General features: G+C 38.3%; 1 protein-coding gene across 4 annotated transcripts in view; it reads right to left on the reverse strand.

The window, feature by feature from the left end:
• Positions 1 to 17298, reverse strand: part of FAM135A (family with sequence similarity 135 member A) — a 92108-nt gene that overhangs the window by 42840 nt on the left and 31970 nt on the right. For all 4 annotated transcript variants that reach the window (XM_071806918.1, XM_071806917.1, XM_071806915.1 and 1 more), the window contains 6 exons: positions 8641 to 8720; positions 4402 to 4541; positions 4216 to 4286; positions 3721 to 3894; positions 1045 to 1171; positions 522 to 675 (listed from right to left, as the gene is read on the reverse strand). In XM_071806918.1, coding sequence (XP_071663019.1) covers positions 522 to 675; positions 1045 to 1171; positions 3721 to 3894; positions 4216 to 4286; positions 4402 to 4541; positions 8641 to 8698 — 724 coding nt within the window. In that variant the 5' untranslated portion in view covers positions 8699 to 8720. The remainder of the gene's footprint in view (positions 1 to 521; positions 676 to 1044; positions 1172 to 3720; positions 3895 to 4215; positions 4287 to 4401; positions 4542 to 8640; positions 8721 to 17298) is intronic.

Below are 17298 nucleotides of genomic sequence, written 5' to 3' on the forward strand. Positions count from 1 at the left end.
GAAACAGTTCTTGCCTATTCAGGTCTTTTCCTAAGTCTGAGGTAACTAAGTCTGTTTAAAAAGTTACACTAGAAATGGAGTCAGCAGCAATTTCTTCTTGTAGGTCTTTTTTCAAACAAGTTTCCATTGTGATATTCTTCTCAAATCAAAGCTTACTGAGGTCCAATTTTTACGGAAATATACAGTGTTTCCTTATAACAAACATCCAAGCACAGCATGCTACTTGGATTAAGAGTTTCTCTAACTTTCTCACCACTAAACAAGGTGATTTCAAATACCAGGGCAAATCAAGACCAACAAGAAAAAATATATTTGCATAAATTCAGGCTGTTATCTCCCCATTTTATTAGTAATGCAACAGTGCTACTTGTTTTCCTTGAGATATTAAATTCCAGCTCAGTTTGAGCAAAAAGATGCTATATATACAAGATGTATGAAATTTATGCCAGTTTAGTCTAGTAGAGGGGTATCTTTAATAAGCACAGACAGGAAAGTGATGCATTTTATTAAATTCAACATACCCAGTTCTATTCGGTGAGAAGAGGGGAGCTCCTTTGTTATCATAATGAAATAGCTGTGTAACCCTTTGAAAGCAAGCAGCAAACTGGCACAAAGCGTATAGTGGAAATTATAGGCATGGCTGAGGAAAGACTCTGAAACAACAAAACTGCATCCCTAAAAAAAAAAAAAAAAAAGGAGAGGTATTTATTAATTTTGTACAGTAAATGGAGTGTTACAGAATAACTAAAAAGATAGCTAAATAAATTGCTTCTTTTCATGAACCTCATCCACATTTTTGCGATTCTCAATAGATTGCAATATCTTAAAAACAAGGTTAAGCACTAAATATTGTAAGCTTTCCATCCGCGTGTTCCTGAAGCATGTAACATAGCCTTTTGGAATAATTTGTCTCATTTCCCGTATCATGTGACACACTGCCATAAGTACAACAAAGTTTTTCTTTATGATGCAATATTTCTGCAGAAAAGGTAAAATGAACGCTGCCCAATAAAATAAAAATAAAATATAGTGATACATTCTTACATCTGCTGATAACTGTTTTGTGTAGTTATTGCCAAAGACCACACTTTCAAGAGAAGGAACCACAGAGTCTCTGTTTTGTGCTGGTGCATTCCGGTTCAACCACGTATTCTTCGCTGGGCGCGGAAAACTGCAAAAAGCACAAATTAACCGATAATTTGAACATACTATGTATCACGAATCTACCGTCATTAAAACAAATTCTTGATTTGTCTTGAAAAGCAGCAGAAACAAGGACTCTAAGTAATAATCTGGAAGCTCCAGGCATGGGGGGCTGCCCTTTTAAAGCCCTTTGGGGTGGCTCAAATGCCTCAGCCAGTCTCTGGTGCTGCACTAGGGAAACAGTGTTCTCCAGCAGTTCTCTTCAATGCCCATCTCCAGCCAGTCGCAGAAATTTAAGAAATTACTATCCTCAGTGGTTCTGTTGCTATCTCTCACTGTGAAGGTCAGCAGACTGTGCCAGATTGTGGAAGCTCTTCCTCATTATTTCCAATGCAAGCCTCAACTGATTTAAACAAAACTCCTGAAAGTTTAAGCCATATGGGTGAATTTTGAACTGTAACCGCTATGAGGCAATCACTTTCAGCCAACTTTACTGTAGCAAGCACCTGGAAAGCTGTCACGCAGCTGCCATTGCTGTGTTACTAAGGGACGCCTGACCTCTGCCCAGGGAAGAGAAAAGCCCGCCCTAAATGCCTGGGAGAACAGAGCATCCTACAACAGTGCCCTGTGAGGACACAGAGCTAGGAAAAATCAATTAAAGCTGACTGAATGCGGAAAGTGGGGCCTTTTAGATAATGGGCAGAAATAAACAATGACAGGTCAATAAAACAAGTAGATTGTACAGGACTCCAGGGCTGTAACCAAGCAGAATTATCTCCTCTCTTTGAAGGAAAGTGTTAACACTGGTTGTTCCAAGAGGAGAACCTGGGTGCTGCTCTGAAAATGACAACACTCAAAAAACAACCTCCTAGGAGTGGATGGGGTGCCAATAATGTGAGCGTGACCCAAACAGAGGAGCAAACTGTCACCCAGGAAAGCCTAAAGGAGGAAGGGGAGTGAAGCCTGAAATGTTCAGGTTTTTCAGAAAGAGACCCTCCCGAAAAGCAAGCGGGATATGTTGGCTATAAAGTATTTCCTAAGTATGACAATATGGGATAGCGCAACGGAAATAAAACACTGTAAATTCAAAAGCTTCTTCCTCTCCCCACCCCAAACTCATTAAAGGACAACTTGGATCCTTAAAGTAAGTTTATGGACACCAGTAACATTATGAAGATAACCAAAGCAGCACGGAAGTTGCTGTTTTGTTTCAATATCTCCTTACACAAGCTATATCAAGCTGAGGTATAAAGTACAGCAGTATTGTATCATCACTTGAAAAGCCAGAAACAGATGATAAATTGTATGAAAAAACTCAGATTTTCTGCAACCTTCTAGAAGTCAGCGGGGACAAACATATTTTCGGCTGAAAACTAGTAACAAAACCTGTTTTTCATGTTCTCACAATGAAGTTTGAACTAGCTATGGGATGAATACAGGAGAGACACTTGAATTTCACTTGCGGTACCGTGTGACAGCTTACACCTTACATACATGCTGCTACTTTAAGTGCATTATTTTATCAAATGAAGTCTTCAACAGCACTACTAGCTTAAGATAATTCTCACCTCCTCACTACTTGTTCCTCTCCCCATCCCTTCAGATGAGCCAGTTCAGTTACTACATAACCACACCTAAAACACATCACCAGAACAATCCAACTCGGAGGGGCAAAAAAGAAAAAAGCCAGTTGAAGCCGCCAAACCAGCACAGTCCTACTGCACAGAACAGTTGCCTCACATAGGCAGAGACATTCCTTTCCATGATGTGAAGACAAGGACGAGCAGAGGGAATACCTTAAGCTAAAGGTTTGGACATTTATGGCACAGCCTGAATTTGAATACAAAGAAACTTTGAGGGAAGTAGCATGGAGTATGTGAAGCCCATGAAAGAAGGCAAAAATAGATAAGCTAAAGAAAAAGCTGTGGAATGAACACTTCATATGTGTGACTGACTGTATGGCCCTTTTTCACACTTATTTTCAAGATAGAGAAGTGAGGTAAACAGAGGTTGCAAAGGGTGACACAAGTCAATGAAATAAGAAAGCTTCAGTAAAAATTAGGCAACAGCTTTTTCAAAGAGAAAAATTAAATTCTTCAGTTCCACTTACTTTAGAAAATGTTAAAAGCATTTGCAGACATCATTGCCATTACAGCAGTAACAGAAAATTGTGAAGATAGCTAACAGAAGACAGCCTGTTTGTACTAACGGCAATTATTTCTGTCACTAATGAGAGTGAGCAGCAGATCTTCCTGATTAAGAAAATATATAAATATTTATACATATTAATATACATGTATAAATACAGATATTTATACATTCCTCCCCTTCTCTGGTCTTGGGTATATCTCTCTTTTACGCTACACGCTCTCATTTCTAACAAAAACAAACTCAAAATTTGTTCCAGGTAACTTTGAAAACAAGAAGTTTCTCATCCCTCTGGGCCCTGAATTCCAAAATAGTCATGAATAAAACTACACTGGCCATAGATTTAGCTCTTTCCTGAGTATCCTATTTTTATAACATTTCCATTTGGACACTCAGTAATTTATTTGCAATTTATTAACACGGGATTACCTTATCAATGGCTGATGTAAAGCAACCAAAGAAGCATGGACTATAACCGATATGACAGAAAGGTGGAAGTAATCAAACATAACATTAACATAATGATGAAGGCCCCGATGTAAGTTAAAGTGCAACTTCAAAGTTCGGCTACTAATTGGCTGTAGTGTGCTCAGGTCATCTGGTCTAAAAAGAAATTGAAAAACATACGATTAAAACAATCATATTTAAAGTGCAAGTTATTAATAACTAAAATAGATAGCAATTTAGCATAGGTCTAAGCTTTGGAATACAATGACATCTCCCCCAGGAAAAAGATATGAAAAAAAATCAGAATGAGACAAGTCAGGTATGAAATCTTAATGGACTTCAGTTGGACTTCTTTTTTTACCCTCATATATGTCTAATACAAACACACTGTGTCCACATATAGTACAGATTTAATAAGTTTAAAAACATAACAACATATATTGTTGCTTTAATAAAATATTCTATATTTAAACTTACGAATAGTCTGTATCCGTGAAGTGTAGATCTAACGTCAGCAGAAAATTCATTTCATTAAGAGACTCTTCAATCTAAGAAGAAATTGTAGAAGCATGAAAATTTTTAGGTCCTTTATTTATACTAATCCAAACAGTACTTAATGAAGACTTAGTTATCTGTATATAGTAAGGTTGAATGGCAGATTACCTTCCTTTCATCTAACAGCATTTTTATTTTGAAAATCATCACATCGTTCACAGAAACTTCCTCATTTTTGTAAAGAATCTGAAATGTTTTACTGCAAACTATATTATCATGGATTGAAGCAGGAAAGGCAAGATCTGCACCTGAAAAGAGAAACCAGCATTAATGTAATCAGCTTAGAATCTGGAAACCCCAGAGCAGCTAATTAGTGGAACTATCATTCTTACCAGTTTCATAACCACTATTAAAACTGTAACACCAACAAAATCAGCACTTTCCATTCCACTCAGCAACTGCTGGAGTTTGAAGGAGCGCATTTTCTTTCAAATAAATACTGTATCAATATTTTTAACGTAATCTGCTTTTAGCATGAGTTCTAGACTGAAAAATTTTTGCTTTGTTCCAAACTGGAACAAGACATTCTAGGCATCAAAAATTCTAATAAAAATCCAGAAATCTGTCTTTGTTTCATCCAGCATTCATGTTGATTTGCAAGGTTTAACCACATTGGGAACTGTTAACTACCTACAGATGAGGCAAAGAGGTTAAAATGACATGTATCACTCCACTGACTTAATCAAGAACAGAGGTGGTTTGTTCTTTCCTTTCAGATAGTGCATAGTAGTCTGGTCAGACCAGTGCCAAGTGGCACCTGAACCTTAGACTTCTCATTCAATATGACACTTCTGCATTCAGTCTAGAGGCTGCTCATCAAAAAGAGTTCAGAAAAGTGTGATAAATGGTCAGGGAATCCTTAAACAAACAAACAAACAAACAAGAAAAGGTTGAAAGACTTGAAGAAATCAGAAAGGGGAAGGTTTAAAACAGTTCTTGAGGAAGTACTTAGCATAATAGCAAGAGATTATCATACAGGAAATATTATGATGGGCAGTATCCTACGAAACAACACATGAGAAGATGGAACTTGGAAGACCAAAAGTAACAGAAAAAAAGACACTTTCATATTCCTACTCTACAAACAGCCCCTGTAACATTAACCTCTTCCAGAACACCAAGTCATAGACATTGTGTAAATAAGGGTACAAAACATTTTAAAAAATTCTTTTGATTCTTCTTAACATATTACTTCAAATGAATCCACAAATGAAAAAAAAAAAAAATCTGCAAAGTTTTTACTTTATATTTGGGGTCTACAGACCTCTCAGAAAAATCACTGCACCTGGCAAATATTCCCACTCTATAATCTCCATAACATCTTAGTTCAACTTCCCTTCAGAAACTAGAAACAAGTCAAAATACTGAGTTTTGCTGAAAAGCTTCCATATGTGTCATCGATCTAGGTGCTCTGGAAAAAAATATGCCTCCAAAGGTTGAATCATTAAAGACTAATTCCCCTATATACAATGCCACTTTCAGCTTGTATCTGTCATCAGTTCCAGGTGAAGGGCAGAGCAGGTATGGTTTCACATGACATGTAATCTGATATAACTGCACAGCATCAGCAGAAGGGATCTCCCACTCCAGCTGATACAAAAGAAGACACGTGGCCGAGGTCCCACTTCCTACGCAGCATCCAACTCCACGTTGCAGCCCTCAGTTCTGCTGACTCCAGTGTAAGATGAAACGGCCCCTTAGGAGTGAGAGAGAGGAGTCCAAGAGGAAAAGCTGAGCCACGTCTACAGGGGCAGAAAGGTCTCACAAACCTGAAGTTAACAACGCAAAACTACTGTTTGTTAAGCCAACTATTCACTGACTGGCCAAGACTATATCTAGGCTTCTATACACACAAAAAGCCATCTCAGCAACAAAGAGGAAAAAGAGTGGGAAATTAATTTATTCCTGCATTGTAAAAATGTACATCTCCTTTCTAACCTGCCTTTTTCTTCCCCTCCCCCCTGAAAAAAAAAAAACAAACAAACAAACAAAAAACAGTCACAAGTTTCTGATAGAAGTAGGAATTCGGAACATACTCAAATCTGAAATGACCTCATACAGGCTAGAATTACATATGTTTTTCTTTTAACTTTCTAGAACATGACTACATCTCCCTTCAAATTACAAGAACGCCACGAGACCTTCACAAGGCTGGAGCTAAAGCAAGTGGTTTATCCCACCACATCTGTAATGACACTTGTTCTGGATCCTGAACAATTCTACTGAACTACTAAAAGACATATCACAGGACCTCATGAAGAGCTGGGAAGGGCTGGGCAAGGTGTGGAAGGAGATGCAAAGGAACAGGAAGAAGGGAAAAACTGAGCCTATATATTTGACTTAGGGAAACAAAAGAAAGAGACAGATCAAACAGTCTGTGGGAGAAGGGAAAACACGCAGCTCAGGTAGGGAACCCGCAGGTGACTTCTGTAGAGGCTAGGGAGAGCTAGAAGTAGGCAAAATTACTTGGATTGGAGGGAGAAAACAATGACACTGTCAAAAGGAATAGTATTTAGAACAGGTAGGTATGAGAAAGCCAAGATAAGAGATGGAGAAGTATAGGGAGAAGTACCTGACCAATACAGGATGTCATACTCCAGAGTGAGCATTGAGAGCCCCTGTACAGCCTCCTCTATAGTCAACAAGCAACAGAAACCTTCAGATGGCAGGGTCAGCCCTCTTAGCGCTAGTGCACACGTAGCCTAATAGCAGCTGTTTTCTACAAATAACACTGGTCTCAATAACTGGCATCAGCTATTCCACCACCTTGAGCAGGAGAGCTGAGAGTTACAGCTACAGCATCCAGCTCTGCTAATTCAGAAGCAGCTGAAAGCAATGGAAGGCAGAGGTCCTCAGCCAGACCAAGCACTATCACATCCACAAAAAGGACAAACTAACGCCCTTTCATTAATCAGCTCGTACCCTTCTCTCCACTCTGTTGTGGCACAAACATTATCAGCAACTACCTGACAAACCAGAGAGCCTGATCTGAAAAGGACCCCACTTTTTGGGTTTGGAGGGGTTTGGGCTTTTGTAAAACAGTTGCTTGTCAGCTGAATGAGTTCCTCAGTCGCGTTCCCAGGCTCAATCAGACACGTCAACAGAGCAACATGAAGGGAAGGAGTGGCCAGGGGCAATCACAGGCTGATTTCTTTTTTTTTAATAGCACTGCTGATCTAAACTCACAACAAATTGCAGTCCTAATGTTTACATCTCTGTGCCTGATAATGAGAGGCAAAGGAGCTAACACACGTCACAGTTTATAAACAAGATCACAGCCTTCTGAAAAAAACAAGACCATCCTAAAATATACCATGAAATGGAAAAACTTCTTTTTCAGTGATATTAAACATAGCATTAAGTGACACTACTTAAAAAGTTATTGATTACTAAAGGCTCAGTCTAGCAGAGCTAAATTCCCTAGCCCATACTCAACTTTGCCTTTGAAGTGGAATAATCTTGGTTCCTAAGAATTATTTATTTCACACAAACCCAAGAAATAGTCAGGAAGCATGACTAAAATTCAGTATCTACATTGTTGCTCTATCCAGAGTTACGTTTAAAACAGCCTCAAAAATTCAGGTTTCAGTAACCTCATATCACATTTTCGCAGAATGCAGTAGGTTTTTCTTCCTTGCAATTCCTAGAATTCCACCTGACATTTGAAAACTTAATTCATTTTTTGCTTTTCACATTTTTACAGAATGCTGAGGTGTGGGCTTTGCAGAATTAGGAGTACACAACAGGTGTCTCCACGTTCAGTTTGCCTGGACAAAGAAACCAAAGGAAAAAAAAAGAAGAAAAAATATGATGGAGGGTGTAATTCTGTTCAGCAGGTTAAATCGATTTTCAGTGTTGTCGCAAGACAGTAAGAGAGCAAGTGTGAAATGAGCAAGACTGGATCCTTTCAGAGTCTTCTTTTTGGAAAAAAAAAAAAAACCGCAATCTGTATAGAAGTCTGTATCTGAAGTTCTCCATTACTTTGAGGATATCAACTTAAATAAGATCTGCCCTTTGTCATCTTAGCCTGAAACATGGAGAAAACTGAACAAGTCAGGGGAAAAAATAGAAGACACTAATATAAAGGAATCAACATATTTTGCTACCAACAAATTAAACTAACAGAAGAAAAACAGTAACACAAATTCTGTAATCAAGTTTTAAGTTTCATTGCTAAGAACAAGCTAGTTTTTCAGCAGGTCATCATGAAACAACTTATGTTTTTATTGTGTTAATAACAAAATTTAGAAACCTTTAATATTAGTTGTAACAATATAAGACAAAAAGCATGCTCCCTTAATTAGCAGTAAGATAATGACCTCATTTACTAAAAGTTTTTGCACTTACCAGTTGCATGTAACAGGCTAGCTTCCAATTTGTGTGGAATTCTTGGAGGAATTTTCATAGATGCACGAATCTGGTAAAAGCTAAAGCAAAAGACATGGATTTGCAACATGTAAAGTACCATACATCTCATTTACCATATACAAACAATCATAAAGGCAGGAACAGAGAGTGGGAAGAAGGAACACGGCACAGAGGCCTAGGAAGCTGGTAAGTGTCTTATTTTGGCTCTTCGTCCTGTTGGATTTTTTCTTGATCATTAACCAGAGCAGCAGCCAAACGCAAGAATAGAAGAAGGAAGCCTCAACACAGAGCTATTCTTTCCAAGTCCCACAGTGTTGGGGCAAACATATGTGGAGATACATGGTAAACCACGCTGGAGAACTGAATAGGAATGAAAAATCAGGATTGTCAGCTACACTACAACCATCTCAGAAAGACCTACCATGTAGCACATCTACAGGACTGCTAGAGCCAGTTCTGCAGCTGAAGGAGCGATCTGTGAAACTGCAGCACAACCCCCATCAGGGTCCCCAGAAAACACACTACTTACCAGACACTCTCTACATTGCTTCTGGCCACCAGAGATTCAAAAATGCAAATAAAGGGTCACACTAAGCAGAATATGACAGGACTTGTACAGTGATAACACAGTACTGATGCAGGAACTACAGGTTTAAAGCCTAAAATTAAAATAATGATAACAACAAAAAAAATAAAACCCACTAAACCAGAGTCTTTGTTTTCTGCATCTCTGCCCTCATCTTTAAACAGCTTGTAATCCTATTCTGCTTCATACTCTTTCCAACTTTGATTGTTATCTATGAAATCCCTGCCACTTATAGTGATATTATGGAACTCTTTACATGACACAAGCACCCATAAGTCCACGTAGATGACACATTCTCTTAATCTCATCCCATTTCAGTTAATTTATTGTTGTTTGAAGGGGTTAGCTTCAGCTCCTCAGTGCGCTGATGTGACCTAACACACAGCTCCACAAACACACCAATGAAAGGGAGGGAGCAAGAACATTCATTCTCAAGCAGTGAGCAGGAAGATGAAAATGCCATTTTAGGCAGCAGCATGCTCTTAAATGCCCTTACGAGTATGCAGTTTACCCTTTGTATTCCAACCATGGTGTACACTCACTCACAGTTTTATGGCTCATCTTCATCAACCCCATCATCCATATCCGAACTACTCTAATCTGTCATGGTGTTCCCAATTTTGGCTTCTAACACTTCAACTAAAACTGACCATCCAGGGCTTTGCTAGCAACTGATGCAACTGTGTATTAGCCTAACAATCAACAAAAAAATTCTTAATTTAATCCTTCCACAAAATTAAAAAGTCAGTTTTAATCTGGTCAAAACCATGTGTCAAAGAATGCTTTATAACAGAAGATACCTAATGAATGAATGATATTGCTAGAGATAAGAGATGGCAGCAAAATTATTCCTACCTTTCATAAAAATCAAATAAAACTTAGCTTATTGCAAACCAATAATTATGTATTTTGTTTTTAGAAACTCACAGGTCAAACATGATTCCATGTACATTTTTTTACTGATTCATAAACAGTAAAGGAATTCATTTGATATTGGACTGGAAAAAAAAAAAAAAGTAACATTAATGTTTCCCTGACATCATCTCCAAGAGTGCAAGGAATTGAGAAGATTAAGAGACATCTCTCAACATTAATCCAGGAGGTTGCAATCTAGTACACTAATGTACTTTATTTCTCTGGGTCAAATGCAACTTCCATCATTCAGTTACACTTTTCATCTCTACTGAGGACACAAGATAGATTGTAACATATAACAGCCTCAGTAAGGAGATACTTCCCACCGAACTGTCATTTTATGGGTCAACAGTAAACATTTATCAAGAGCTTGATGCTCTACCGCTACAAGTGGCATCTTCCCATGATCCGAATGACTACCTGTGATTGCAGAGCTTAGTGCTCGTAACTTCAGGAATTAAGAACGCAAAATTTTTCATATGGTTTAGATTAAATATTATGTCTCAGTAGTTCAGAGAAATGCCAGATATTTTACTTCATCTCACTCTAACCTTCTACCAAATTTGGTCTCTTTTTTAGAATTTAAAATGTCAAAATCTGCATCATCCTCAGTGCATGTTTAGAATCACGTGGCAGCTCTACAGAGCATAAATTTAACTAAGGCTTAACAACTTTATTGAATGTGCACAGATTAATGAATTTGGACCATAACAAGTTAAAATGAAAGACAAAATAAAAACTGAGCGCTGAACAGAAAAAAGGTGCAATGTGTTGTTCCTATTGCTTAATGCAATAAGACTAATTTGCCTTAAAGATGCTATTAAACAGCTGTTTACAATCTGGGCCTCAAAGAAAGCCATCAATAGAATTGCTCATGCTTAGAATGCAATTTGTGAAACAAAAAGGCTTTTAGGACATCCTTCCTTTTTCTAGTATTACTTCCTAGCAATTAAACAAAAGCAGAATATTCTACTATTTATCCCATAAACCCTTTACCTGTCTGATGCATTTTAATTGGGGCTAATGAGAAGATGAAGGTGTAATGTTTGAGACAGGTGGCTTTAATCTTCAGCAGATTTATACTTCAAGCAGTTTACAACATAAAACATTTACCTGTTAATCTAAATAATAAAACCCCGTAGGAGTTCAGCTCAGGGCAAATACGTAAACATTAACTCAAAAGCTTGTGCCTAGATCTTCGAAACAATTATTTAACTGCATCAAGACATTTAAATAAAAACCCCCAACCTCCTACACAGTATTTACCCAACTTATTCACTGCCACTCATCTTTAAATGCTGCATATATTAAGGATCTAACTGAAAATGAAGAGCTATAATACTGAAACAGGGTACTCTATTCACAAAGGAATTGCATTTGTAATAGATAAAATAAGGAAATGCTTTCTGAAGTTAAGATCTACATTCCTCGTTTGGCAGCAAATTTTAACAGAAATTTCAAGAAAATGCATCAAGCCTTGTCACTCTCTTCCCCTCAGGCCCTGCCTTCCTCACCTTCCTTCCATCTCTGGTTCAACCCATTTATCAATTTGTGTTGCAATGCTTCTTTTTCTATACATATAAAAAAAAAAGGAAACCAAAAACCACCAAACCAAATCACTTTCAATTATTTCCCAGCTGCACCATAGACACTGTTTAGTTCTCATATATATAACAACTGACCTCTAAACCTGATCTGTTCTACTGTGTCTGCTTGGAGCTCCACGTAACAATTCAGTATCAAGGACTTGTTCCTCACCTATCACATTCAATTATCCCAAATATCCTTAAAATACTCTGTAAACAAGATCTGAATACAATCAACTCACCATCATCTTACATAACAAGAGAATGAAGGTATCCTGGGAAGTGGAAAATCCCAGACAATAAACACCAATGCTAGAGAGCATGCCACCGATGGTACAGCAAATGTGCCCAGACAGACAACATAGCCCAGGTCTACCAAAGCTTCAAAACCCCACTCCAGCATCTTCCAAGAGGTGGCACGTGCAGATCTAACCAGGCAGTTGCAGACTTAGTACTACAACTGGTCAGAGGGTGTAACAGTTCGGGTCCATCAGTGTGTCTATGCTGAAATGTCATCATGAAGCCCAGACGAACGGAGAACACGGTACAGACATTTCAGTGGCACAGCCTGTGCTCAAGCAAAGACGGCGAGATCCACAGGCACAACCTCGGAACAAGCTCGTTTCCTCTGACACACACCCACAGTCTCAGAAACCTGACAAGGGAACAGTCAGACTGGCCCTGCACCGGCCTGGCTCCTGCCCAGCTCCGGACTCCAACAACAACCTGGAAAATGCTTTGCTGATAACAGAGACAGGGCCTCTACATCCATTTCAAGATTCATGTAAAACTATTTTCTAGAGCAGAAATATAGAAAAAAAAGAAAATAGATCACGCTTTGCAATTAGCATTAAGAATCCAGAAAAGTGCTGGGGTCCTTAGACTAGTAATGATTTTTTGTGAAGATTTTTGAAGAATAATTTGAAAAAATTCTGTACCTTAATCTCTCTTTTGACTGCATTTAATGAGGAAAACACCATTATCAGATTATTAAGGGTTACAATTTTCAGGTAAAAAAGAATTCAAATATTTTGACAAAAAATGCTTTAAAGCATTTTTAAAAAATCAAGGGTATTCAGGATGGTGGTATACTGTGAGAACACACATTAGTCACCCATGAAAACTGCAGCATTCCTCAGTTTAAATACCTTTCTTTCACTCCATTAGCTGAAGCAGGATAGCTCAGTATTTCACTAACAGAATAAAATAATAAAAATATCACCAAGAACTATAATTTACAATATGATGAAAAAAATGCATTATAAAATGGATCACAAGCAAGAACCTGATATGTCACAGCTGCTAAATTGTTCTTATAGATTATGCAGTGATGTTCAGAACCACCACCTGATAATTCAGCAAGATGCATCTGGACCACATTTGATGACACAACTACAGTTTAGCATTTTAAAAGCCTCGGCTACAACAGCAGCTAACGAAGCAGATAGTAATGTGAGTCACTACAGTCCAGGCAGTGCAGGGAACACGTGGGATGAACAGCAGACTGACCAGTGGATGAAGGTCTGACATCACACAAAGATTTTGTATGAGTCTTTAGCACCGTTTTGTCAATACAATGAGCAGGTTACAATGGCCTGACATTGTAGAATCTCCACTCACAGAGGTTTTCAAGACCAGAGGGGACAGAGCTCCAAGGAGCATGGTTTGGATCAAGTGCTGACCATGCTTTTCCAGCATGACAGTATCCTGTACGACATGCTGCTATTCCGTCTATCCTGAACCAGTCTACGACCCCTAGAGGTTGAAGGGAACCTATAAAACAGGGTCAGCAATCTGCAACATGGTGACTGAAAAGCAACACAGCACAAAGTGTGTATGGTTGGTAGTCAGTACACAAAACAAGTTGGAGAGACATCTGTGAATAGAGCCTATTCCAGCTCCTGGCTACCCTGAGTCTGAACTTCAGGAACACATTCCTGCATATACACAGGCAAGATACTTCTCAACAGCTGATTTTCTCACTTCTCAGAAAAGCAGCATCTTCCAGTGCCTATTAAATTCCTAATGTCATAGACTTGAATAAAAAAAAAGACAGTCTACAACACTACCTCTGAAAATTTGCCAGCCTCTCTTCCCTTAAATGTTTCCAGCTTTCACTTTTAATTATCTTGGCCACAGACATGAGGATGAACACCAGCTCTCCCACTCCAGTTGCACTGCTTAAAAGCCTTGTCCTGAAACATTCCACATCCATCCCCAAAGGTACCTTGCATTCGCTTTACAACATGCAAGTTAGCCTAAATATTTGAGATGGTTACTGAGATGGCATCCACAAGAAAAGCCAAAGTAACCAATGGAGTGTCTGTGCAGTCCTTCTTCAGTAAATAAATGTGTGCACTTGCTGATGTCCATTTATCTCATTTGATCCTCAATATCATTACATATGCAAATCCATAACCACACTAATAGAAGATTCAATGATATCTGGAGCTTAGTGTCCTTACTACTGACCTTGTAGAAGAGGTCTTCTGAAAAAGGTTGTTAGAATTACTGCTGTCCTGCTGGCAGAGACCTCTATTATCCATCCTGTAAGAATGATTAAATCTTCGCCGTCTAGTTGCATTAAAATCTTGAAGATTGAAAATCTAACATGTGCCAAAACATTCTCTCCCACACAGGAAAACTGACAGGTTTTTTCACTGGGATCAATATTTAGAGGGTCATTAGTAAGTTTTTTCCTCACATTTGTTGAAAAACAATATTTATAATCTGAGCAGGAAGTAGATTTAGCAATAACTGGAATGTCTCTTGCAAACAACAAAAAAAGAAAATGCGGGAAGTAAAGGTTATTTGACTTTTAAAGGCTCTCATATGGAATCAGAGGCAGTAATGTGTGCAAATGTAGTCATAAAGGGCAACTATTATTAAAAAAAATAATCTCATGCATAAAAAAGCATATATGCTTTTACAGAGATAGTTGCATGAGCATTTACTTGAAAAACTACTTACTTTGCCAGCTAAAGTACATTCCAAGGGAAATATACATCCTGAAAATGCTTCATAATACAATTAATGATTGAGGTGAAACTTTTTTGTGGTGCCTCTGGCCAGGCAGAGGAGAGGCAGAAGCAGCACGGCAGGGTCCGTCCTGTCCTCTCCTCTCCCGTGAATCCCAGTGCCCTCCCTGCACGCTTCAGTGCGCTGGGCCACAATGACATGAGCAAACACTGAACATCGTGGACTGAAAAACTCACATGCACACGGGTCACCTGCAGGGCAGCTTCTAAATTTGTCAGTTCACCAAAGGAAGGAACAGCTGTGACCCTGTTTATGCAAAACCTCAGAAGAGCTCTTGGGATCTAATCAATGGCAGACCCTGTTGAAAACACACGGTCCACTGCAGACCACAACTAAGACTTCTCTCCTTTTCCTTTTTCCAAGGTGACAGAGCAGTGGCTCAGGCAAGTACACTTCATTTCACACACAGGTAAACAGAGCTGGGGATGCAGCACTGCTCTGTAAATACAGAATGCGGCATCAAAATGAGGAACTGCGACAAAAATGGACAGAAGAGCGACTCTTCTGAGGAACGGGCAGCTCCGGAGGCAGCGATGTTGTTGTAATGGCTTTGTCAGGCTGACCCTGGCAGAGCTGTGTCTTCTACAGACCACAGAGCTCTTCCCTCAGCAGCAAACCTGCACCAGCAGAAACTCCAACTGTGATGAGTGGCTGAGTCAGTGAAATATTGAAAGAGTTCAACGACGAGAGACAATGTCCTTCTATTGCCGTTCAACACCCCTCTGTCCTAGAAGCAAAGCCCCTTGCTCCCGGAGGGACCCTACATTAAGAATTCTTTAATGGATTTATAAAAAATTATCTTGAAATCAGTAAAGATATTTCGCATTTCACATTGTACTGACAAACACCAGCACACACTTTTCAAGGCAATATGAGTGTGCTTCTGATGTTTAAAGTATTTCAAATGATCTTGGAACACAAATTCTCTATTTTAAATATTACCACAAATTAGTCAGAATTATTTGGTAACTTCACGGGTATTCTCTAAAAGGCAATCAAGGCAAAGGCACACAAATAAGCAAAGAGGAAAATCAGAAAGGGAGTAAAATAAGCTGTAAGGGAACAGAAACAAGAGAATCTAAAAAGACCCCACAGAATATAGCACAGGCAATGAAATGCTGATTCTTGAAGTGACAGATGTAAAAAAAAAGAAGAGAATTGGTTAGACTTGTTCCATAATTTTCCCCAGCAGGAGAAATGCACAGTCATTTACAAAAATTTAATCCTATCAAACCTACCTGGGGCCAACAGACTACCAAATGGCCACCAAACTAGTTACAGGGCTTATCTAGACAAGGTATTATTATTTAATACAGGCATAGAGTACACAAAGCATTACTTATCTTGCAATCACTTTGGAATACGTACTTCTAATATGGACCAATACAAGATTACAATCGTGGAGTTTATCTCATTTAACGAATTCTAACTCAGATACTTGAGCAGCAGAAAAATTGTCATGCCCAAAAGACTGTTCAAAAAAATCTTTTATCAATCCCTTAAATGAAAAATCCAGGTATTTCCCAGTAGGTTAACATTTTTATTAAGATAAATAAAATGAAGAGCAAACCTACAGGAAATAGAAAAAAGTTTCATTTATTTGAAAGCAAGTGTCTTTGAAAGTGGATTATTTTTCAAAAGTATCTCACATGTCTATTGCACACATCATTTGTGACAATTAAACATATATAAACAAAACAGTTATTAGACCAAATGTTTTATGAGAATTATTTGGGAGACTAATACCTCAAATAAGTCACAGCAGCTTGTTATGCAACAGGATTAAGTACATAAAACAGGAGAGAGGGGAAAGTAAATGCAGCTGGGGATTTTGCCTTATTATTACAAAAGCCTTTTCTCCATGTTCTTACCACAGGCACACTTGGGCAAAATTCCTGCAGTGGTTATAAACATTTATTTTAAAACTTGAAAAAGGAATACTCTCAAATAAGTATTGTTTTGTTTTTTTTTTTTTTTTAAGAGCCATATAAACATACAATATTAGATTAGCTCTTATTTAATCAAACAAATCTTAAGTTATACTAGTCTGTGTTTATAATCATAGCTTCTCTTTTATTTCCTGTTATTACTGAAGGGAACAAGAAAGAAAATCATACGAAATTACCTTGCATCTTTAGATTATAACAGCTCTGTGAAACTCATCTCCAGGGTTAATGGTTTCCTGTATTCCCTTATATGATAACTAACTCTATTTATTTAGCTCAAAAATATTTTTCATTTGACTTTTTGATTCAGCATATTAGCCTCACAAACAACACACCACAAGTGTTTAACCACTGAGTGGCTTGAATGTTTAGGGTTTCTGGGGACAAAGATATGTGATGCAGAGTTTTCCTGGTAACCAGGGTCACAGTTTTTCCAAGTTCCACTCCTTGCAAACAGGCAGCAGTTTTTACTCAGACACATCACAACATGCTAATTTTGAAATCAAGGTTTAGCAAACACAACAGATGGGAGAACAGAAGACAAGTCTGACAACTCATTTTCTGG

The sequence above is a fragment of the Patagioenas fasciata genome, chromosome 3 (genome assembly GCF_037038585.1).
Source record: "Patagioenas fasciata isolate bPatFas1 chromosome 3, bPatFas1.hap1, whole genome shotgun sequence".
Taxonomy (NCBI): Eukaryota; Metazoa; Chordata; class Aves; order Columbiformes; family Columbidae; genus Patagioenas; species Patagioenas fasciata.